Here is a 25059-nt window from a genome sequence, read left to right on the forward strand (position 1 = left end):
TTCCCATACATACAAAATAATGTGTATATGCAAAGAATATACATGAAATTACAACAATATCAGATGCCAAAAATATATAAGGTATGAATCAGCATGTATGTATATATGGGGAATCCTAATGAAATATTGGGTTTCTTTCAGGTCCGTCTGCCTGGAAACTTACAGTACTCAGAAGATGAATAATTTAATAAAGTGCATGATAGGTAGTGCAACATCAGTAGTGCTGAGGATAATAAATAAATAAGAACAATGAATCCAGAACGAATGAAAAAGTGACGAGTGCAAGATTCACCAAAGTGAAACAAGGTGCAAGTAGTGTCAGAAAAGTGGGATGGAAGAGAGTACCGAAATCTTACCTAGGCAGACACCTGAGTTGGGAAGTCAAGGCTTACAGCCGTAGGGCCATCGCGATTCGCCGCTCTGCGCTATGGCGGCTTCCTCTGGGCATCTGCCCAGAGGAAGCCGCCATAGCGCAGAGCGGCGAATCGCGATGGCCCTACGGCTGTAAGCCTTGACTTCCCAACTCAGGTGTCTGCCTAGGTAAGATTTCGGTACTCTCTTCCATCCCACTTTTCTGACACTACTTGCACCTTGTTTCACTTTGGTGAATCTTGCACTCGTCACTTTTTCATTCGTTCTGGATTCATTGTTCTTATTTATTTATTATCCTCAGCACTACTGATGTTGCACTACCTATCATGCACTTTATTAAATTATTCATCTTCTGAGTACTGTAATTTTCCAGGCAGACGGACCTGAAAGAAACCCAATATTTCATTAGGATTCCCCATATATACATACATGCTGATTCATACCTTATATATTTTTGGCATCTGATATTGTTGTAATTTCATGTATATTCTTTGCATATACACATTATTTTGTATGTATGGGAATACATTGTTTATAGGTTTTGTCATGGCAGCAGCCCATTTGTTTTTAAGTGTTTTTATTAATTGTTTGAATAAAGTTGAGTTGTATTGATTATGGTCTGAGTGGTGCGGTTCTCTAAGGGAACTCCTTTCCTTGTTTGTTCAGCTTTCAGTTCAAGTTCCCCTTCTGCACACTCAGGGATTACCTATTTTAGGTGGTTGGTTGATGGTGCTTGCCCCATTTGTTGTTGAATTGAATGTTACACAGGACTAACTCTTATGACCAGCCACTTACTGTGGGAAACATAGCTCTTTATAGAGCAAGCCCACAAAGGATGTGGCTAGGCAATCTGCATGACAAACGTATGCAAATTCCTCAGCAGCAAGCTGCACAACTGACAAAAGGTCTCTCTTCCAGAGACCTGCAGAATGCAGACCTGAACAGCGGTCAAAAGGCTGCCTGCCTGCCTGCCTGCGCAGGCAGCCCAGCGGATCCTCACAGTTGCATTGTATTACACAGGGCGACTTTTTCTCAAAGTCAGCAGCTCCATTCAGCAGAAAAAGTCGCCCTGTGTAATACAATGTAACTATGTAAAGATGGATATCATTTTAAAGCTCTTTCTCCTCTTTCTGGTGACACCTAAATCGTCGCCCTACGCCTTTTAGTTTACTCTATTTTTGCAATCGAAATTGCAGCCGCGGCAAATAACAAAAACTAAAAGGCGTAGGGCGGCGATTTATATATCATTGGAAAGAGGAGAAAGAGAGCTTTAAAATGATATGCATCTTTCCATAGTTTCTGCACTGCTCGGTGTCCCTTTTAAAATGGATTTTCTCAAAAACCGTCTTTTTGAAATATTCATTTTATGACTTGTTTCCCAGTATTCCTCGTAATATACATAACAATTTTGGTGATGATGGCATGTATGGGGGCTTTGTTATTAACCACCAAATTTGGCAGGAAGTTGCGCAAAATTTTGCTTAATTACGTGAAATGATGGATTACTTTTACATGCAAAATTACAAATTGTTCCGAATTTCACATTGAGTGTTAGCTCTCTGCTCTCCTGACCGATATGGAATCTACCTGTAGTATAGCCTACAGAAATTGGCTTTCAGGAAGTATTACAGCACATCATTTCTGTAATCTAGTGCTGTATTAATATAGTGTTTTGATAGAGAAGTGGTGGTGACCCTTAAAACCAAAACTGTCATGATGGAGAATTTAGTGAATCTAGCAAAAAGAGCGCTGGACGTTTGGGTGCCGCTATAGGCTGTAATGTGAATTACTGCTATAGCAGCAATCAGAAGGTAATTTGGGCACAGGAAAAAGACTGAGCCCAAATTACGACAAATATAGTGCAATTCAGCCAAATTGCATATTCCCCTTGAGTCAGTGGTGGCCTGGAAGGGGAAGAGTAATTAACGCTGCTGGTAACTTTGTTATAGCAGGGTGAGCCATTTTTCGGCTTCACCCTGCATCCAAGTTTCCCTGCGCCCTTTTTACATGTAATGCAGATTTTAGTGCCGTTTACAAAACTACAACATAATGTATTGGCATAAGGCAGTATGATTAGAGACCTTTCCATTGGGGTATATGCAGTAATAAAAATATGAGAGGTTCTATTCCTTCCCCTCTTTAGTAGAAAATTAATATCATCTTTGTCATCCTGGTAGCTGTGAAGATTTCTCTTCACAACCTGTCGTGATACCTAGAATAAAATTGTGCAGCTTGTGGTATAATCCCAATGATGCAAGAAAAATGGAGAGTGCTTCAGGTGTGTCTGATTCATTAGTGTGTGTTTTCTGGAGCTAAAGTAGATTGTTATACAACTGCACATTGAGGCACTGAGCTGCACCTGACTCAAAGTTTCTACTAAAACCAGTCAGTCTCTCCTGTGTCACAGTTTTTAAAATACTTGCCCTGTATAGTTTTTCTTGTACATTGTCGTTTCTCTGCTTGGTATTTGCATGTTCGTGAGCCTATGTACTTCTTTATCTACCTATCTTGTACTTGAGCTATGTTTTTGTGCCAAACCCAATTCCGGGCATGACCCAGTCATGCTTGGCGAAATAATGTATTCTGTATAAAACGCCCATACTTTGGATCTGATGGCTTCTTTTTCATATTTTGTAGAGCCTCTTTTACCAGCAATCGGAGCTTTGAGTTTTGCATATTTATCAGCTTTTGGCACTGTTTAAAAACACTCAGTAAAATTGTAGAAATCATTGAAAGGTCACAAAGCATGTCCATGTGTTTTCCTGTACCACTGAGCTTTTTTAGCTCAATTATCAAGTTGTGCAAAGTGCATCAGACAACCCAAAAGCTTTCACGAAAAGGTCATCCCTATAATGCTTTACATAAACAAGGAGAAGACCTTCGAAAGTAGCCACCGGTAGTGCAACTCCAAGTGGCTTGAAGTGATTGCAAGTTGTGGTGGAGGAGATTCTGAGGTGGAAGCAGACCTGACATGCATATCGAGAACCCTAGTTAATGTCTGATTCTCAATTCAGGCAAAACTCCATAGCATTGTTAAACAGTATATTTTTGCATCCATCCAAATGACAAATGTAACCTAAAGTAAATCTGATATGAAGAAATGAGCAAATGTAACCCTGAAAAACATGCAGTTGTGTAACATGCTTATGTTACAAAATATAAAACTAGTATTGGGTTATGAGATTGTATAATTATTGTCATTTGTCTACATTTGAATTTGTTTACTTCAAAATAGGCAAAATAATGATTTTTGCCTATCAGTGCTTTGAAATAAAATAACACAGAGAGAACAGGATTGAGGGATTTGTGTCTATAACACTTCATAGATTGAAGTTGTGCACAAGAGACAGGAAATGCGTCAGCCTTTTCATTAACCATGCAAGTGCTTTTATTTCCTCGAGGTATTTGACATACTAATTGTGTCCAATTTCTTTATTAACAATCCATTCACAATTTACTCTGTAGATATGATAAATTATGCCTAGAACTCTATGCAGCAAGTCCCACTGTACTCAGTTTAACAATTGAGCACATTGATAATTTTAAATTCAAATGAATTATTCATAGCATTTGCTGTGATGGGTATTCCGTACTACGTTTCCATATGCATGAATTTATCGTATTTTATTTCAAGAATTATTAACAGTATTGGTGGTGATCTATTCCTCTGTAGACAATGTACAATGAGAAAGTCAAAGTTTACATAAGTCCCCAACATTAGTCTACACATGCTAGATACTTAGCCAAGCCTCAAATTGCATTTCTGCTGAGTTTAGTCTATCTCATGTACAAGGCTTTACTTCCCTGTTTAGCACTCAGATAGACAGCATAATGTCATACAAATGTAGGTAGCTTAAAGGACAGCTATCAAAGTAAAGGCTTGTACCCACGTTGCGATTTTGTGTGCGATTATTGCGACAATTGGTGGTTTATTTTTTTTGAGCGACAAGCGTTTGTTTCCACGCTTTCGCAACGTGGGTAGGAGTACGTGATTAGGCAAATAGGCTTTGCGACTTGCAGTGATGATAGGCGGAAAGTGCCGTGATCGCTTGAACTCTCGTTGCACCTGTTGTGTGTGAGCATTCCCTGATCGGGGAACGCACTTCGTTGTGTGACGCCGTTATTATCCATCTTCCTGCATCCTAAGATGAGTATAACAGTTTTCAGCAGAAGCCCTTTGAGAGAGGAGGGACTTTGTAATGATAGATAGACCTTTTTTTATCCTTTTACCACTATCGCCTTGCTCTAACTTGTAACAGTGTCACAGAAGACTGGAGTCGGCTAGCATGTCCATCTGTCACAGAGGAGGAGCCATTCTTAGAAGTGCAGTGTTTACAGCTGGCTGTCAGCAATGGAAGGCTACAGGACAGGAGGGAAGATTGTGATCTTTGGGCAGGCAGATTATATGCAGCCCATGTGGAACATGGGCTGCATATAACCTGCCTGCCCACAGATCTCAATCTACCCTTCTGTCTTGGCATAGTCTTCTCTTGCTGTCAGCTATCTGTGAGGGGTAAACGCTGCATTTCAAAGAACTGCTTTGCCTCTGTAAAGGCTCGTACACACTTCTGATGAAAGGCAACAACCGGTCCGTCGTCACCTCCAGCTGGGCGGGTTTTCAGCAGATAGTACATCGTGTGTACAGTCTGTCGGTGGACTGACTGTACACATGCTGTACTGTCTGCTGAAAACCCGCCCAGTGGGAGGTGACGACGGACCTGTGGTGATATATTGGGGTGCTTATGATGTAAGGATAATACAGGAACATATTTCTTTCATTTTTCTGACTGTATCACATGGGTTTGTCTGTTAGCCAGTCTGGCTTTGAAGGCTGGCAGCTAGCTTCCTGGAAATCCTTATATAATGTAAATTAACTCTATCATTGTCTGCTTCCAATTAGGAAACCCTTAATCAGACAGTTGCCGTGAAAATCTGCAAAATCCAGACACTCCATTTAGTTTTCTAAAACCGAGCCCACGGATCAATTTTTGAAGTGTGTGAAGACGGCTATTAATTTTAACATTGGTATCCGTGGCTCCGTTTTTGTCCAGGGCAAAAAACAGAGCCACGGATACGGTTTTGAAACAAGTGTGAACCGACCCTATCAGATGATCTGTGCTAATCTTTGATTCTGACTGCTGACCAAGGTGAAATGTCATCAACTTATCACTACTAAGTCCCTCCTCACTCTAAAGGGGCCCATATACTCAGCCGATTTTCTGGCCGACCGATCGATCCCGATCGATCGCAAATCAGTTGGCCAATCGACCGATCGATGGCCGATTTCGATGGATTTCCTTCGAACTGGCAGGGTGGAAAATTTAGGTCGATCTGATGAGATTGCTTATCAGTTTGCATTGGCCTTAATGGAAATCTGATGGCAAAAAAATATCATCAGATCGAGTTTCAATAGATTTCAAACTGAAATCTATTGGAATTCTATCCTGGTAAAAAATGTTCTAAAAATGCATCAGATAGATCATCAGATGCATTTCTTATCTATCTGCTGCCAATCTGACGAGTGTATGGGCACCTTTAAAGGGCTTCTTCTAAAAACTCTTACATAGTTGTCCTTTAATGCTGGATACACACGTTGCAATTTCCCGCTCGATCCACGGGATCGATTCGATTATTTCCGACATTTTCGATCGATACAGCTGTCGATTTTGCATGTTAAGTATGCAAAATCGATGGCTGTATCGATCGAAACCCTATCGAACATGTCGAAAATAATCGAATCGATCCCATGGATCAAGCAGGAAATCGCAACGTGTGTACCCAGCATAAGTGTGTGTAATGCAGTTTTTAATACATTTTGTATCATAAACCCAAACTTTTATCTTTATACAGTAGTATATTGGGAACCTTGTCTCTGTACCTAGACATTAGTTGATTCAGCTACTCCCACCTTTATATTTCAGACAAAAGTTTCACTTAGGATAGAATAGGAGAAAGGTACACCTGTGTTTTGAATTCGTTTTATTTGCAGTCTTTTCCCCACAAAGATTTTCCTCACTTTGTGTTGTGATTAATGTTTCCTTGACAGATGGTGAGGTGAAATCTTTACAATGGGAAATGCATTAACCCACCTGGCGGTAAGCCCGACCTGTGTTTGGGCTCCGCTTTGTGTGCTGAAAGTGGTGAGCCCGAACACAGGTCGGGCTGGCTCAAAACACCGCGCGCACTGTCTCTCTGGGTCCCGCGCGCTGATCACGCTGCAAAGCGGTACCCAGGCTTCTCCCTCCCAATCTGTGTCATGGATCGGCGGTGCGGCGTGACATCGGGGGGGGGGGGGGGTGTGGAGTCATGGGGGAAGGAGGGAGGGAGTCGGGGAGAAAAAAAAATTCTGATTGGCCACAGCGGTAGGAAGGGAGAAGAGAAAGTAAAATAATTATGACAAAACATCTGATTGGCCACAGGGGGAGGGAGAGAGTAAAAAATAGCACAAATTATCTGATTGGACACGGGTAGGGAGGCAGAATAGGAAAAAAAAGACAAATTATCGGATTGGCCACAGTTAGCATTGCATTGAATACAAGTTATTTTGTATTCAATTCAATGTTGCCATTTGCTCTCTGGAGACCGTGGCTGCTGGCTGTTTGATCTGTGAGTTGCTGATTGCTGATTATTGGATACCCGTTACTGATTTTTGCCTGGATTTTTGACTATTTTCTTTGCCTTCTCCCTGCACTGATTTTGGTGGAGTTTGAAGACAGCGATTTGCAGTCACTGGCGGACTCGAGCGACAGTGACGCACCTGGAGACCTGTCACCCGACCCAGGTAGCGACAGCGAGAGTGATTCCATCACCACGGAGGTCAGCGATGTCCGGGTCTGGTGCCCCATTGACCTTTCTCAGGCACCGCCTCTCACCCCCCCCCCCCCCCCCCCCGTTTTCCTTTTACTGGGGAGCCTGGCCTGAAGAAAGTGTGTGAGCACAACCTCCTGGCCTACCTGCAGCTCTTCTTTGATGAAGCCGCTATTGAGAAGATTGTGGAGAAGACTAAGTGGTATGCCACCCAACAACTAGCTGCTCCACGACGCCCCTTCTCAAGAAGCAGGACCTGGGAGTCGGTCACCAAAGAAGATATTTGGATATTTTTGGTGCTTATCATTCATTCTGCAGGGAGTGGTGGGGAAGCCCCTGCAGAAGTGGTATTGGACCACCAACAAATGGTACGGGGATGAGCGAGTACTGGTTTTCGCTCATCATGAAATTTCTCAATTTCGCCAACGACACCTTTGAGGAGTCCACTCACCTTGCTCCCAAACTGAAAAAAATCTGGGAAGTGTACGAGATGGTGGTGGAGAACTTCAGGACCACTTATGTTCCAGAGCGGGATATATCCGTGGAGGAGAGCCTGATGGCTTACAAGAAGAGGCTGAGCTGGCTGCAATTTATAGCTTCTATGCAGACCCGCTTTGGAATTAAATCGTACATGTTGTGTGAGTCTTTAACAGGGTACATCTGGAATACAGTTTTGTACACCGGAAAGGAAACAAAGTTCAATCCCCGATTCAGTGACTATGGACTGGCGACAAGTTCAGTTTTTATCACTTGCTGAGCCGTTTCTGGACAAGGGATATTGTCACCACGGACAATTTTTATTCCTCCCCGGAACTCTTTGAGATCCTCATAAAGCATCGCACTGATGCCTATGGCACAGGCCCGAACAGGCGGGAGATGCCAACATCTTTTGGGAAGCAGACATTGAAACCTGGGGAATTAGAGGTCTAAAATTCTTAAGAAAAAAAATGTACCGCTTTTGACTAATTCCAGACAGAAATGCACCGCCAGGGAGGTTAAACCATAATTCACTTTGTGTTGTCTTTGTTCTGCTTTGGGTTTATGTTTTCATTTCCATTCAGTGGATTTTAGTCATCTTAAAGAGAACCCGAGGTGGGATTTAATTATGTTACTGGGGCACAGAGGCTGGTTGTGCACACTAAGACCAGCCTCTGTTGCCCCATGATGTGCCTCCATGTCCCCCCTGCGCGCCGCTATACCCCCGCAGTGCTGACAACACGCAGCGTGTCGCCAGCACAATGTTTAAGCGCTGTCAGCGCCGCTCCCCTGCCTCCTCAGCATCGGCGCTACCCGCCCGTGTCCCTTCCCTCCCGCTGATGGGAGGGAAGTGACGCGGGCGGGTAGTGCCGATGCGGGGGAGCGGCGCTGACTGACAGCGCAGGGGTAAACATTGTGCTGGCGACGCGCTGCGTGTCGCCAGCACTGCGGGGGCTATAGCGGCGCGCAGGGGGGACATGGAGGCACACCATGGGGCAACAGAGGCTGGTCTTAGTGTGCACAACCAGCCTCTGTGCCCCACTAACATAATTAAAACCCACCTCGGGTTCTCTTTAATGGTAAATGGGTAGCATAAAATAACAAACCAATATTGTAAACTTTCTCCACTCTAGTCAAACCTAATTATGACTTCTGGCTTAAATTCCACTTTTAGGTACCTGTAAATATTAGATTGTCTTAGTCCAAAGCTGATACATTGGGATGGGAAGAGAAATGTATATGTATTCAGATGTTTTCAGATGGTTGTATAAACTGTTATTCTCTGGAGGCACGGATGGTGCGGCAGGTTCCTGCGTTGGACATGGACATACTTAGTTTGGTGGAATTTCTGTTAGGCCTGGGACCCATTAGCAGCTCTTTTCTATGCGCTTGTGATTTGAAAAGCCATTGCTAATGTCATGCTTTGGGGATTAAAAAAAAAATCACATCCCTCAATTGGGATTACACCCATAGCATTACATTTGCAAGAGCTTTTTAAATCACAAGTGCTTAGAAAAGTGCTGCTAGTGGGTTCCAGACCTTATTGCTGGTCTGGAGAGCTCCTGATCCATTTCTAAAGTCAGTAAAGAACCAGTGTATTCTTTGAACCAGAACACCCAAAGGAAGCCTAGTCACTAATGGAGAGTACTTAAAATGGGGTGTAGTCCATGCTAGTCTACAAGAGCATGCCCAAGATGGCAAATATTTTGCAGCTGTGTTTCTGCTAGTAGTGGCGATTATACTGTTAGGAGGCATTATGTGCAGAACCATGGTGCAGGGCTATTTTTGATCCCAGAGACCTGCCACTTTTTTTTTTTTTCTTCAGACTCACTGTTGTAGCTTTACAGTATGTAGCCGCTACCAATCCTGGGTTTGATATGTACAGAAAAGTTTGGTGAGGCAGCGTCATGGGTGTAGCTGTGGAAAAGACTTTTCAAATGACTGTAACTAATTAGGAATGAGACTAAAACAGTAAAGTGAAAGTCCGTCAAGTTGTTTTTTTGTTTTTCTAATTCTTTTTAGCGTGACCTGATTTTCTGCCAGATTTTCACTACAGTTTACCTCATGACCACAGTTATGGGACATGAAGTGCAAAAAACTTTACAAACAGGGACACGGATGGCATTGAAACATCTTCTTTGTACACTGGAGACAAGGGTTTAATGAACATATTAATATTCATATACTTATTTTTCGTATTCATTTCACTTTAGTGGAACAAAGGGACATGGGCAATATACAATATGGGTATATTGATATAGTCAGCTAGCTATAAGCTTGGTATAGACTGATTTACAAACAGACGTGCCAACAAAATGCAGACATTTGCCTCAATTCACTAAGCTTATCTCCTGTCTTTAATAATGTTTCTAGAGTTATCACCATGGTGACGATGCATGTAGTATTCAGGAAACTTTTTACCTCAGGCAAACCTAAAGTGAACTCTTCTGTCTTTAAGTTAACTCTTCAATCCTTAAAATAACTCCGGAATTCTAAAGTTAAAGGCAGGCTGTTATTAACTGCGTGTGAAAATAACTACAGAGGAGGTAACTTAAGGAATGAATAGATAAGATAACTTTCTCACTGTGTGGTGGTAAGTTTTCTCTTGCCTTATTATCTCCAGCATGATCTTAGTGAATTGAGGCCATTGTTTTTGTTTGCTTGGGAGAAAGTTAATCTTCTATGACCCACATACAAGTATTGTTTATATTCTTCGATCATCTGTTGAGGTAATATTTAAAGGACACCAGGGGCGAATAAAATAAACAATTGCATCTATCTTCCTTCTACTTAAAATGACTTTAAGATATTCCACAGAGCTAAAATCTATGAACCATTGGCCCTTTTTATCTCTTTCCTGCTCTCAGAAGCCATTTTCTGCTAGGAAAGTGTTTTATAGTTGGAATATCTTATCAGTGAGGGTCAGGACTGAGTCAGCCAGTTACATATCTGATATTTAATGCTTTCAGGCAGAGAAAGAAAAAAGGAACACAGCATAGTTATGTGTGTTAGGCTCTGTACATACCCATGTCTATCTCCTCCTGTCACATGTCACCTCGGGTATCCTTTAAGAGGTGATATTTATAAGAGAATCCTGTAGTAATGTGTGAAAATAAATTGGATAGAATTGACAATACACAACTTCGTAATGAACTGATTTGTTATAGAACAACTTGATTGTTCCTATTCCTTGCAAATATAGTTTTCTAACAGCAGTATAATCTTTAGTGTATATAATTTGGCTTTTGGTACAAGACCTTTATTCCATCTCCCTCCATCTGCTGTCATTGCTGCTGGAAGAGAAGTACATTTTTTTTCTTATTGTTTTATTGTATTTTGCTCTTGAGGGGGAACATCTGGGCTGCAGCACATTTGATCAAACACGAGAGTGAAGGAAATAAATAAACTAATGTGACATGGCATTGGGGAATATCTGTTGTATGGCTGTAGGTCTGAAGCTTTGTTAACCAGTTGAGTACAGGTATGGGAACACTGTAGTTTGCTTTTTCTAGCACAGGGAGGAGCCAGGTGAATCGCTAGCAGATCATCTTCTATGACATGACGGCAACCCATTAGTCCATTGCAGTAATCGTGAGGCGTGCTGCTGTCACATGACTTTTATTCCAGGTGTTTTTTCCTTTTATTAGTGTAGTTTTATGTACATGTGCTTTGTTCCTCTTGGTATCTTCAAAATAAAAAAGCCAACAGTAGTATTCACGCTTTCGGATCTCTTTTGAGGCTCCTATCTTTGAGAGTCTGCAGCTACCGAGCGTGTCTCTTAAAAAAAGGGACTGGTTTTCTGTAGTTCGGAATGAGAGTCTGGGCTTCTTGGTTTTGGTGCAGGAGCAGAACTATGTCTTAAAGGGCCTCCCTGCAAATCTTTTAGGGGGTCCCTCTTCCTCCACTCAGAACTCATCTGTTGGGATGAAGGGGCCAAGACTTCTTCCTTCTCTACCAGGGCCTTCCTCCCATGCTCCTCAGGACCGCATGAGATGGAGGGTCCTGGTGGAGGAGGTAAATGGAAGAAGTTCAGCCCCTTCCTCCCCACCAGGCTCTACCATGATTTCCAGGGCTGCTACCTCATAGTTGCACTACTGTTTGGTTGTAATATTTTACCAAAATGCAGCTTATGCCTGAGATGATATACCTTGGCTTGTGATATGTTGGCACAAACCAAGTTCCTCTGACAGGAAGAGCATTAGATGGTAGAAATGAATGCCTTATGTTTGCCTTAATGCACATGTGTCGAACTCCAGGCCTGGAGGGCCAGATCCATGCCAGTGTTTAGGATGGACTGAGAAAGAAAGGAATGTGTTCTACCTGATGGACCACACCTTTCCTGTGTTTTTAATATTTTGCCATCTGAATCAAATGCAGAAAGGGTTTTTTTGTTTGTTTCATTTTGTTTTGTTTTTTTACAAAGCTCTGTCTGTTCTACAGTATCTATCCTGCTGTTTATATGTGTACCATGAGCTTTAGTCCCCACTATTCCTTATGCACTGAAACATGCAATATTATGTAGTGATCTGTAGGTGTGGAGCCAACCTACCTGTAACATGTTGTGGAATTGAGGCAAGGAACAGGGAATGTCTAGTAGTGGAAGGAAGGTAAAATGAGGGAAAACTGGATTGAGTCAACAAAATGAAAGCATCTTTTATGTATGAAGAGATTGTCTTAAAAAGATTCATACTTATACTTGCCACTAACCTGCTTATGCTTGCTATGTATTTTATAAGGTTGCAATTAGCTATATGTGCTTTTGCAAGATTGGAACTATCCTAATGTAATGGTTAGTGCACCAACTGGGATCAGGGTTTATACAGAGCCCTGGAACAGCACTGATTATTCCATGCATGACATTGTCATAGTGGTCAGCTGAAGAGACCTCGTTCTCGTATGGAGGTAGTCCCATTTTATGGTTGATGTTTTATTGGTTTCAATAAAGGTGTTATTTTTATAGAGCAAACAAATGGTGCCTCCATAGAGAGATTTTGTGCTGTGTGTCCCGTGTTTTTGCTTTCCCTTTTATCTTTCTACTTTTCCTTTTCATTGACAGTTCCAGTTAATGAGTGGTGTATACTGTATTTTAGCTGTGTAAATAAATCATGAGCAAAACCTCATGTATTTTGTATTTTTGAATAACCACTTAAAGTATTTGCTGTCTGCCTTAGATGTCCATGTCGTTGTGCAGAATCTGATGTTTGAAAGGGTTGGTGATTTTAAAATCTGAATGGGCACTGCTTATCAGCATAAGAGAGGAAGCCTGCAAAACAGAACAATGAGATGGCAGGTGCTGTTATTGTGCTACCTAAGCTGTAATTATTTTAGATTTTGTGTCTTAGTTGTTTCAACTCTTCTGGACTTCCAGGGAACTATTCCCACCTCTAAAGACCCAGGCTGTACATAAACCGTATGATGTTTTTTAAAGTACCTACGCACCCTTCAAAGTAACTAGAAAGATTTAGTTATGTAGGCTGTGTGAGTTGTGAGGTGTAGTGCATCTGTCCTGCTAATGATGTCTGTTTCCTTTACAGACTTAATTTGAATAAGAACTTAATTTCTTTACATAACCTATTAATTTGTCATTGGTGCCTGCAAGACTAATTAATGTAGGGTACAATCTTACTATTCCAAAGATTGGGAGAGGCAAAAGGTGTTGTCATGACACCAAAATGGCCAGAAACAGCCCTTTTTATATTCAATTTTTAAAGTATGTTTAAATAAACAAAAACAAGTCTTTCAGTGCATAATAAAATAAACCAGAAGTTGAAGAGTGCACTTTAACAAGAATGTGTTTTGTAACTAAGACTAATGGACATACAGAATTGACCTGTGCTTTCTTATGGGAAAGCATGGGCCCATACACACATGTCCAGGTTTACCCACTGCATTTCCGTAACACATAAACCCAGCCTACACAATTGTTTCAGGCAGTAAATGCATTGCCATTTATCCCATAGAAAGGCTCACTCTGGAGTGCAGCAGACACTACCACAGACTTCCAGATTGGTACCCAATATTTGTACTAAACAGATATACATACTGTGACCCGAGCCTTATACTTGTTACTTTTCAAATGCAACTGCTGGAACTTTTCAGTAGTAACAAGCATTTTAATCTGAGTCCATTTAACGTTTGATTGAAAATAGGGGCGGCGCTGGTTCTTTGCTCTCATTGCTCCTTGTGAGAATAGTACAGGGACTGAGTCAGCAGTGTTTTCATATATACTAATAAAAGCATTTTGACCCTCCAGTGGCCTGTAGTCCTCTATCTGTATGTATTTTCTCCTTTACTAGTCAAGAGAACAGTCTGATGATGAGTCTGAAGAATCTGTTAAATTCAAGAGGCTGCACAAGCTAGTGAATTCCACTCGGAGAGTCCGGAAGAAGCTAATCCGTGCAGAAGAAATGAAGAAGCCCAATACGGAAGGTGATTATGCCATTCCAAATGCAATAAATCATAACTAGTACACGCATGAACAAGTTTCACGTTAATAAGCACCTTTATTATGGAAATTAAAGTATTACAAATTTTACTTTGTAACATGTGTAGAAACAAGAAGCTGCTGATTTTGATCAGGGATGGGTCAATAAGATGCAACTTTGAGTTGATGCATGGTTATGCAAAATCTGCAGCTTTATGCAGCTTGAAAATGGACCAATCGAATCCCACGTTTGCTTCTTTTGATTGGCCCATTTTCAAGCTCCATAAATTTGCTTACTAAATTTGCATAATCTTGCATCAACTATTTATCTGCATCTCATTGACCATACTCGGTCTAATAAGAAAGTATTGAAAAATTGTGCAGATAGTGAGAGAGCAGCTCTGCTTGTAAAATCAGGTTGCTTAAAATAAACCCTGGTTTGGCTAAAGTTTTGCAGCTTTAATAAAATTGTTTTAGATCATCAGATTTGGGGGCAAATGTACACAAAACTTTGAGCTAGTTCTTGGGCAGTTTAACAGGCATATGTGACTTCAGATCACTTACAGTTGCAACTTGTCATGGACCTTTCTTTGTCTTTGGTTTGAATGCAATCTCCAATTGACTACTGTAGAATCCCTTTATAGTAAACTCCAAGGAACCGGGAAAAGTAGTTTACTATAGCAGAAGTCATACATTGTATATTTATAAAGGCACAGTTGCTGGGACCTAAGGACTGAGTTTACTATATCCAGAAGTTTACTAAATGAGTTTACCATAATGGGATTCCTCTGTAGTATAATGTGGACCTGCACATAGACTGAAAATGAATCAGACTCCAGTCTATGTACACTAACTCTTAAAGTGATCCTATGGGCAGTAACGCTAATTTCATCAGATTTTGAGAGCATCTGAAACCATAAAAATCTAGGCCATACCTTTACATTTACCGAAATAGGCTAAAAGTGGCAACCCAATAATTGGCCAACACCCTCTCCCAATGTGGCACCCTAGTCCCCCATGCAAAATGCACATTAGAGCGTGCTAGTAAGCATACCTACCTCTCCTCACTCCACTTCCAGTCCCTGCATTGCCCTGGCGGGTTCTGAACTGGCCTCTAAAGCTTTAAGCTTGGTGTCATGTGACTGCAGTGAGCCTGAAGCTCTCATCTGCATGCTTGTTCCCTCTATGGCTAAACCTATTTGAGGCATCAGCAGGACAGACAGACAACTGATATTGTTTAAACTTAAATATGTCAGCCTCAATATCCTTCTCACTTCAGGTTCCCTTTAAGATCTCTCCCCTTAGATGTCTTGCCCTCTGTTTCCTAGTTTCTTTCCATTCAGAAAATTATTTTCAAAGTTGGCAATAATGTGACACTAGAGATAACACTACTTCTATTGTGGGGATAAGCTAATATAAGATTATTTTTGCTGTCTGAGGTTTTATGCAGTATTATCTATTGTATTCCTGCAGCATGATGTGATATTATTTGTACTAGCAGTTGTTACATTCAAAACTTTTAAAGGACACTTGAAATGAGAGGGATATGGAGGCTGTCCTATTTGTTTTATTTTAAACACCACCAGTTACTTTGCTTCAGTAGTAACTGAATCGTACACCTGAAACAAGCATGTGGCAAAACCAGTCAAACACCTGATCTGCATGCTTGTTTAGGGTCTATGACTAAATATTTTAGAGGCAGATGATCAGCAGGTCAGCCAGGGAATTGTCTTTGTTTAAAGGGAACCTAAACTGAGAGGGATATGGATATTTCATTTTTAACAATACCAGTTGCACGGTTGTCCTGCTGATATGATTGGATGCAGTAGTGGCTGAATCACACACCTAAAACAAGCATCTGATCAAAGCAAAGCAAAGAGCATCTGATCTGCATGCTTGTTCAGGGGCTGTGGCTAAAAGTATTAGAGACACAGGATCAGCAGGAGAGTCAGGCAACTGGTATTATTTTGGAAGCAAAAATTCATATCCTTCTCAGTTTAGGTTCCCTTTAAGATTGACTGCATTTGCCACATGCTTATTTCAGGTGTGTGATCCAAACACTACTGTAGAGGTGCCTGGCTCTTCTACTGACCACATATGCTATTGCTCCGTTGTTATTGCCTGGGATCAAACCTGCAAAACGCGTTGCATATTTGGAGTTCATAAATAAAATATATTGACTGTGTTTACTACAGTCGTTGTGTGTCTACTTGGAGGAGGTAAGTCCACCACTACCTCCTCTATTTACCAAGAATTTGGTTTTTAAGCTCATTTAGCTTCCTTTTATCCTCTTGGCACCTCTGTTCTCCTGCATAATGAGTCCACCCTGGGTGGAGGGTTGAGCCCCCTTTTTCTCATCTACAGAGAGCGACTTCTTATTCCTGAGTGGGGCCAGGAAAATCTCCCCACCTGCCTTTACAGTGGTTGCCTAATGGTAACCCTGGTTTGTGAGTATTAATATTTACTCTATCTAGTAACCATTTACCAGTACATATTACACTATTGGGGCTCTTGGTGTTCCTTGTTTTTATCCTTCTCAGTTTAGGTTCCCTTTAAAAGGAAGTAAATATGGCATACTTCATATCCCTTTCACTTCAGGTTTCCTTTAACTGTTTCTAAATTGTCTTAAAATATGCTTCTCTTTGCAGGACTGGAAGATGCTGTTCACAGCACGCCCATTGTGGATGACAAATCTGCACTTTATTCTGGTGTTCACAAAAAGCCACAATGTAGAGACAATTCACTAGAGAAAGCCAAGCCAGAAGACAGCTTCTATCCTGTATCCCCACTGTCTGACAACCTGGACACAATGAGTATTAACAGAAAACTTGTCAAGACTCTCAGCAAATCTGACAACAGGACTCTCATCAAACCCCCCAAAAAGATTGGCACATTTTTTTCCTATCCTGAAGATGATAAATCCCAAAAAGTCTCCCGCTCCATGACAGAACGAGAATTAAGGAAAAGTCTAGGCTCTCTTAACCACGGGGTAAGTACAGAGAGTGTTTGCTTTTATGACAGAAACAGGAACAAGCATCACCTTTTGGTTTCTCTGGAAGAGGTACAAAATATCAGGAAACAGATCCGAATGAAGAAACTTGATTCTAACTACTCATGTGCTAAAGCATTTCTCTGTCAGCGCCCAGCCAGGAAAGGAGTGCCCAGCCCTGCCTGCGACCAGCAAACGTTTCGCCAAAGGTGTAAAGGTGGCAGCAGCGTCTTTCCAAACAGAAGGCCACGGGGTCACACAGTCAGTGAATTTAACATAACCTATGTAGTGGAGAGGAGTTTATACAGTCATTTGAACTTAACCCATCTTGTGCGACCTGTAAGTGACAGGACACTTAGCAAGGCCGAGAAGAGATGCCTGCTAGAGGAGGAAGATGAGGCCGAAAAGAAGTGGGCTGCCACTGTGGACCGTTGTACTAAAAGGGTTCTCTTAAGAATCCATCAAAAGTCTGTGAGTTGAAAGGGTTGATGTTTATCATTCCATCTCCCCCTGAGCTACAGTCAGCAATGATTTTGCATAACCCCACCCTCTTATGACCTTCACTTTAGATGTGCTCAATTTTCCCACATCTGGGAGATGCCAAAAGCATCTCTCATACGGAACAAGTCTTACCACACAGCTTAATGAACTGGCCATAGTTCTCAGTGTAAGTACAGTCCCCTGCAAATACATTGGCATAAATGTATTATTTGCTTATAAAAAGGGAAAAAACACTCTGTAATATCATAGCAACTTGGTTACAAAGAAAGTTTCTGCATTACGAAAAACAGCAGATGTTGGCTGGAAATGGCAATGTCCACACGTGCTGGCTTCGGCAATATGTAATTACATAATTCTTCCATTAGATGAGCAGCAAATTAAAAAATGAAATTCATCCTGCAACATACTGGGTAAACTACTTGTTGGATTTAAACTGCCTTAGCAGTAGAGGACTGAGTTAAATAGATCCTGTATATAATATCTTACCTGCACACTACATGCTGTACACTGACCTGGAACATTTTTTTAAAAGTAGTGTGAACTGGTAAAGGGATCAGTGGGACCAATTACCAGCTCACTAATATGGCCTTTGAATGCATTTTAGAGCATCATTAGCAATACATCCAGGGCTGTGGTTAAGTCATGTAAATACATCCTTAACACTAGCAGTAAAATCCCATGCTAGAAAGATCATTTTCTAGTAAGAAAAAAATGCCTTAAGGCAGCAGTTTTTACTCCTGAAAAACGATAATGACCTTTCAGTTCCTATAAAATATTTTATTTCCCTTCATGGAGATTAACTTGTGGCAGCGTCTGACTGTCATATAATGTGACTGGTACAGATGCAGGATTTTTGAAGTGGCGGTGACAGAGGATGAGCAGTAACAGACCAGAGGATGAGCAGTTACAGATCATTGTGCATTCTCTCATAGACGGATACTTTTTTTCCTGTATTGCACAACAGATCTCCCCAGCACAAGCAGGAAACCACCCATTTGCTGGAATTACATTCATTGCTGATCGTAACCTCAGGAGGGATACCGGGAATCATATTTTGTGGAAGTGGTCATCCTGTGTTCCCTTTTCGTTTTGGACAATGAAGCATGCTAGTGGTATTAATCATGCCATGCGTTTGTGTTACAGAGGTTTTTGCATTTGATTGCATGACCATTCCATCACAAAACAACCGATAATTCATCAAATGTAGCATGGCAGACATACTTTTCTTATATCACCGGATGTCCCTGGCATTTTGTGCAAACACTTGTCCAGCATGTTAACAAGAACCTACCGGGTTCTATCTATACATCAGTAATGGTTACATACAGTGTGTCTGGAGAAACTTTGCCTAAACCAGTAACAATTCCCTAGTACTATACTGTTACTTTATGACAGGCTGGACAAATCCCAGGAAGCAAGAGCTCCTATAAATGATGGCTGGTTCCGTACTTTTGAGATGATCTCTAATTGTTGTCATTGAAGCTGTCTTCTTAAACAATTTATACTGCATCCTGGATTGGACAGACTGGCTCCTGAATTCGATGCGCATTTTCTTACCTTTTCTATATGGCAACATTTTTATGTTTCTATATTGTGACTACTGAGGAAATACAAATAGCTGTTATCATTGCGTTGAAATATGTTAACTTGAATAATACTTAAATTATGAAATCTGACTGTATTCTAATTAACATGCTTCAACCACCCATTAGCTGCCAGTGTGTAATTGCCCATTCATACTGGGGCAATTAGCGGGCGTTTACCGCTAATCTCGTACAAATTATTTCCCAAGGAAACAGCACTCAGGTAAAAGAACCTGGGAGTAAGCCGGATTGCTCCAGCGGTCTTGGTAGAACCAAAACTAAGAAAGAGGTGGCACACCACTCGCTGCAAATCGTTGCCTGTATTGCGGAACAGGGACACTACATGTTATGGACATGCAGGTCCTTCATCAGGTGTGTACTTGCAGCAATACAGGCAACGATTAGCCGCCAGTGATGTGCCACCTCTTTTCTTTCTTTTGGTTTACCGCTTATCGCTGGCAATCACAAAAATGCTATTGTAATGTTAATTATACGGCAGTGATCTCCTTGACATGATCGCCAGCGATTTGTGGTAAACGCAAATGCAGTACATGCAGCTTTTTTACGATTTTTATGCAATCATGATTGCAATGTTAAAAAAGCGTGAATTGTGATCGCTCAAAAATCACAAAAAAATGTACAGAACAAAAGGTGTTTTTACGCAACGATCACTGCCGCAAAATGCTAGGCTAATCGCTAGCATTTTGCGATCCCCCAGTGTGGATGGGCCCTTAGATAAATACCAGCTTCTCCTTACTGGCAACCTCTTTGCTGCTACCAAACTGCTTGAAATGCTAGGATCTATTTGGCATTATAATCTTTCTAAAGTCTTGGTGCCTAGAATCAGGGTCCTTTCACACCGTGCACATGGCAATGCTGAAAAGTGGCGCCGCGCATTAGGCGTGAGATACGACCGTACAGTGAAGCATACAATACAATGAAAGTATGCCTTAATGCCACTGTAAATGTGCACATGCTATGCATTACTCTGAAGTGAGGCACCGCAATCCATGTGAACATACCATACAACCATTCCATTACATTGAGATGTGAAGATAATGTCCGTTGCGATGGACCACAATGGATTCAGTGTGAAAGAGCTTTACTGTGCCTTAATCCAATGTACTTACAAAGACATGTTTGTTCTAGTTTTGGTGCAGCCATGCGTACTCTGAAGTTCAACTTGCAACCAGAGTCTGAAGATTGGGGTTTGCAAGTGTCAGGATTGAGTAATAACTTTAACCACCCTGGCGTTCTGATAAGATCGCCAGGGAGGCTGCGGGAGGGTTTTTTTTAAATTTAAAAAAAACTATTTCATGCAGCCAACTGAAAGTTGGCTGCATGAAAGCCCACTAGAGGGCGCTCCGGAGGCGTTCTTCCGATCGCCTCTGGCGCCCAGAATAAACAAGGAAGGCCGCAATGAGCGGCCTTCCTTGTTTTGCTTACACCGTCGCCATAGCGACGAGCGGAGTGACGTCATGGACGTCAGCCGACGTCCTGACGTCAGACGCCTCCGATCCAGCCCTTAGCGCTGGCCGGAACTTTTTGTTCCGGCTGCGCAGGGCTCAGGCGGCTGGGGGGACCCTCTTTCGCCGCTGCTCGCGGCGAATCGCCGCAGAGCGGCGGCGATCGGGCAGCACACGCGGCTGGCAAAGTGCCGGCTGCGTGTGCTGCTCTTTATTTGGCGCAAATCGGCCCAGCAGGGCCTGAGCGGCAGCCTCCGGCGGTGATGGACGAGCTGAGCTCGTCCATACCGCCCAGGTGGTTAAGCCATTGCTAAATTGCATTGCTGTATTTGCACACTTCTGTGTTTTTTTTCTTTCTTTCTTGGGGGGGGGGGGGGGGGGGTGTAAGAGACGGGAGTTAAATCCCGTGAGATAGACCACCCAGGGCACACATCTTTGAAAGTACTTTTAGAGGGCAGCCCAGGGATGTATTATTATTAATAATATTTTTTATGTATGTAGCGCCAGCATCTTCCATGGAGCTGTACAATGGAATACAAAGTATAGCAATAAAATATAAACAATATTAGACCCTTTAATACACCTGGGTGGGCAGTGGAGGTTTGGGTACATTCACTTCTGCAGTCAGTATGAAGGAACCTATAACTTAGATCTTGATGAAAAGATAATGAAACCTGGAGACTTTAGTAATCCCTCAGTGTAGTTATCACTGTATACAGCTGTGTATAGGTACCGCAGATGGGTACAGGGGATCAGATAACTATACTGTGGATTTCAGAAAGAAGAATCCTCTTCATGATACAGCTTTCATTCTGTTTATAAGAATATCCATGTAGTTGTTTCATATGTGTACCTGTCTCTTATAACTGCACAAGGAATTTCACATCTTGCACTGATGAGCTCCAAGCAGCTGCATGCAAGTGACACTAAACTTTGCCAGTTTGGCTGTAGCATTGGAACACATTTGATTGTCCTGGTGCTCTCTCGGGAAAATAGGTAAATTCTTTTTTTATTCACTGTTCTTATTCTGAGAAATGTAGTACAGTACTCTGACTGAATTTGTTATGTTTTGTTTTGCAAGCTGTTTAGTTGAAGTAGAATCTCTCACATGCAGCCAAGTTCCTCCCTGTTTGTTGTGTAGTGGCACAAGCTGTTTGTCTCCCCAGTGTGGATACAGTGCTTTGTTTGAAAACCTGGCCTTTTCTGCTTCCTCCAGCTGCCTAGCATGTTTACTTTTCACAGAAATTTCTCTAGTTACAGAAAAGCCCAACTGTCTCATTTCTCCCCAATCATTTGGACAAAAGGCCAGCTTAACTGTCCATTTCCTGTGTCAGGAGTCACATTTAGCAGTGAAGCGCAATAGGAAATGGCAGAAATTATGGAGAGAAAGGCCAGAGGAAACAGTGGTATCTTTCTGGGTATTCAACAGGCGGCATTGCAGCCTGCTGGTATTTTATTACTGCAGGATACCATATCTGAAAATACCAGATGGAGCATAGGCCCAGATGGCTGCTAGTATGTTTTCTCTGTTATTTCCTCAGAGGGCTGAATTGCACCACAGTATAGAATTACAATACAGTATATAATTTGCTTTATATAAAAAGAAATGGTCTGGTGCTGCCTAAAAATTTCAGAGATTAATCAGTTTGGCCACTGGACATTACATGTGTGTGCACGCACATACAGACATATGCACACACACATGAGTGCACAGACAAACTTGCATGTGCACACAGACTCGTGTGCACACATAAACAGGCATGTACACGTTCTTGCATTCCCATTCCTCACTGAGATTGCTTCCCACTTTTTTTTCCCGTCATAAAGAGATCAGCCCATGTGTACATTATCTTTTCCTCTGAGTTGCCTATATGCTGTCATACTATGTGGGCATAGGCAAACGCAGGGGGGGATTACAGCTGCCCAGAATCCCCCCTCAGACCACGGCTGGTGCAGAGTCTGGGGACAGGCACAAGTTGAGGCACAAGTTGAGACACCAGAATATCTACAGGCATCCTGCAGCTCACAGCCCTGCCCCCTTTCTTTCCCTGCTACAGTTGACTTTGGATGTAGCAGCAACATGTGTACAGAGCATGGAGCAGCTCTGGGGTACTTTACAGAGCACAGAACCAGGTATGAGCACAGCGCTATGCCCTGCTGTGCAAATGCTTCACTTTCCCCTTCATTACCAATTGTCAGCTGTCCACATTATTATCTGTATCCAAACTGATCCCGATCGATCCCGTTGTCGGTCGTACGGGAAATTGCATTATGTGTACCCAGCATGTATGTATATTATTATATTCCTGTATATTACACTGTATCGTGCGTGGCTGAGGGACACCTTTCAGGAATCTTCCCCCCCCCCCCCTGAAAATCCTCGGTTTGCCCCTGGTGGGGGCTATGGGGATGGTTTACTGGAGAACCTAAGGAATTTAGTTATACTGTATAGGTAGAAAAACGTTTTGTAAAAAATAACTTTTAATGGCTAACTGATAGAGTTAAATTATGCAAGCTTTCTGAGATCTAGTCCCCTTCTTCAGGCATATTTCCAGATGTTAGCTGAAGTAAAACGCTGATGCAAGTAAATAGTAAACACGTAGATGGCAGTTGTGCTTGTTACTGTTTATCCGTTAGATGTAAGGTGATCAGCAGCCTGGAGCCAGAACTAAGGAATCTAGCAATCCTGGACTGGATTTTGTAAGAGGTGCCTGCTATTAATTGCAAAAAGTCAGTAATCCTAGCTAGGTCATATCAGAATATAACAAAGATAGTGGAATGGTTTGTGCTGCTGCATGCTAATGCCCTCCGATAGAACTTACCTTCACTACATCTGGGACAGCCTGAATAAATTAAATTGTTCTCACAATGTAAGCTGCACATGGCCACTTAACTGCTAATTTATTAACCTTCACATGACCTCACTATGTTCTGATATGACCAAGGTCAGAGTTGCTTACTTTTGCCACCTCATAGCCAACCATGTAATGTTAGAGGGAAACAAAACAGAACCTTTAGGTAAACCATTCTTTTGAAGCTATTGTGTACAGAACATGTGAGCACAATGTGGTTGATTGATTCTTAAAAAAAAGATATATTTTTTTTTTATATTGTGTATTTAGCTTCCGTTTATCTATCATGTGGTTATTCTAATGAGCATTTTAATGGGGTGTGTAAATGGTGTTTTTAGTAGACTTAGAATTATGGATATTTACTTAGTTTTGTGATCTACATTAAGCTTTTATAGCGTCAGTTTTGCAAATTGAATGAAATTAATGACTGTATTTAAAACTTCTATAAATAGAGGTTAAACAAAAAATAAACATAATTAAATGTTTTAATATTTGACCCCCACCTACTTGTTAAACTGACATGATTTGTGGCTGGAGAACATTATTTTTTTTACCATTGTGTACTAAGGATTTGTCATTCTTGAACAATGAACTTTAATTATTAGTCACCATATCAGAAAACTTGACTTCTGTGACGTTAGACACTTGTTTATTACAGCAATAGAGAAGGGCACTCTACAAAACCTCACAGTGAAACCAGCAGGGGGAGCTCCAGAAACATGCGCATTGTTTCACAACTTTCTACTTAAGTCATCCAATTTCACTTATCTCATATTAAGTCCTCTTTACAATGCTGCACAGTAGACCCATGCTTTTTATGTATCAGCAGCACAGCAAAAGGCATATTTCTAGGGAAAACCTTTTCTTATTCAGTTAGAATAACATGAATTACACCACTTATGCATTTCCATGAAACCTGCCATTAGAGGAATATGGAGACTGTCTGGCAGTTGTAGTGATACTGTGGCTGTAATATTTTCTAACACTCACTTGGACCAAGCATGCAGAGCAGAAAGTCCGAGCAGCTGATCTGCACACTTGTCCCACTGTCGTGATTTAGAAAGTGTTCTCGTCAGAGAATCGATATTGCAGCAGGGAAATGAGCTTTTTTTAGATACAGGTCAGTAGTAGCAGTCTCCATATAGCACAAATAAGGGGCTTCAATCAAAGACTGGAAAGGAATGCACTGGGCGACTAACCGTGCATACCATTGGGTATCAGGACTAAATTCCTCAGGTAACAGTGTTGGGGTCAAGTGCTGAACAGATTTATTGCTACATAGCAAAGAAATGAACAGCGCTACTTAAAAACAGATGAGTGCTTACCTGCAAAAGAGTGCAAGCCCCACTTATGGGATAAAATACACACTGAGCACACACATGACCTGTCTACCACTTGGAGGATGTTAGTTTCCTATAACAGCTTGCATGCAACTTGTTAAGTACTTGTCCCTCCCACTGTCGAGGAAGTCTTTCCTCCATGGGAGGGGACCTAACACTAACTAAATCCTACCTATGCATATGCATAGCCTGGGCGCGCTACCAAGTAAAATTGAGAATTGCGCAAAAAAGTGGGATCAGCGCATCAC

The 25059-nt window shown here is 41.7% G+C and overlaps 1 protein-coding gene across 10 annotated transcripts in view; it reads left to right on the forward strand.

Annotated features, from left to right (window-relative positions):
• SASH1 (SAM and SH3 domain containing 1) overlaps positions 1-25059 on the forward strand; it is a 1147574-nt gene that overhangs the window by 1054030 nt on the left and 68485 nt on the right. For 7 of the 10 annotated variants that reach the window (XM_068231708.1, XM_068231710.1, XM_068231716.1 and 4 more), the window contains 2 exons: positions 13953-14085; positions 16729-17540. The exons of 2 other annotated variants lie outside the window; for them this stretch is intronic. In XM_068231708.1, the coding sequence (XP_068087809.1) occupies positions 13953-14085; positions 16729-17540 (945 nt within the window). The remainder of the gene's footprint in view (positions 1-13952; positions 14086-16728; positions 17541-25059) is intronic. One more of the 10 variants, XM_068231715.1, reaches the window with a different exon arrangement.

Source organism: Hyperolius riggenbachi, chromosome 4, assembly GCF_040937935.1.
Source record: "Hyperolius riggenbachi isolate aHypRig1 chromosome 4, aHypRig1.pri, whole genome shotgun sequence".
Classification (NCBI taxonomy): Eukaryota; Metazoa; Chordata; class Amphibia; order Anura; family Hyperoliidae; genus Hyperolius; species Hyperolius riggenbachi.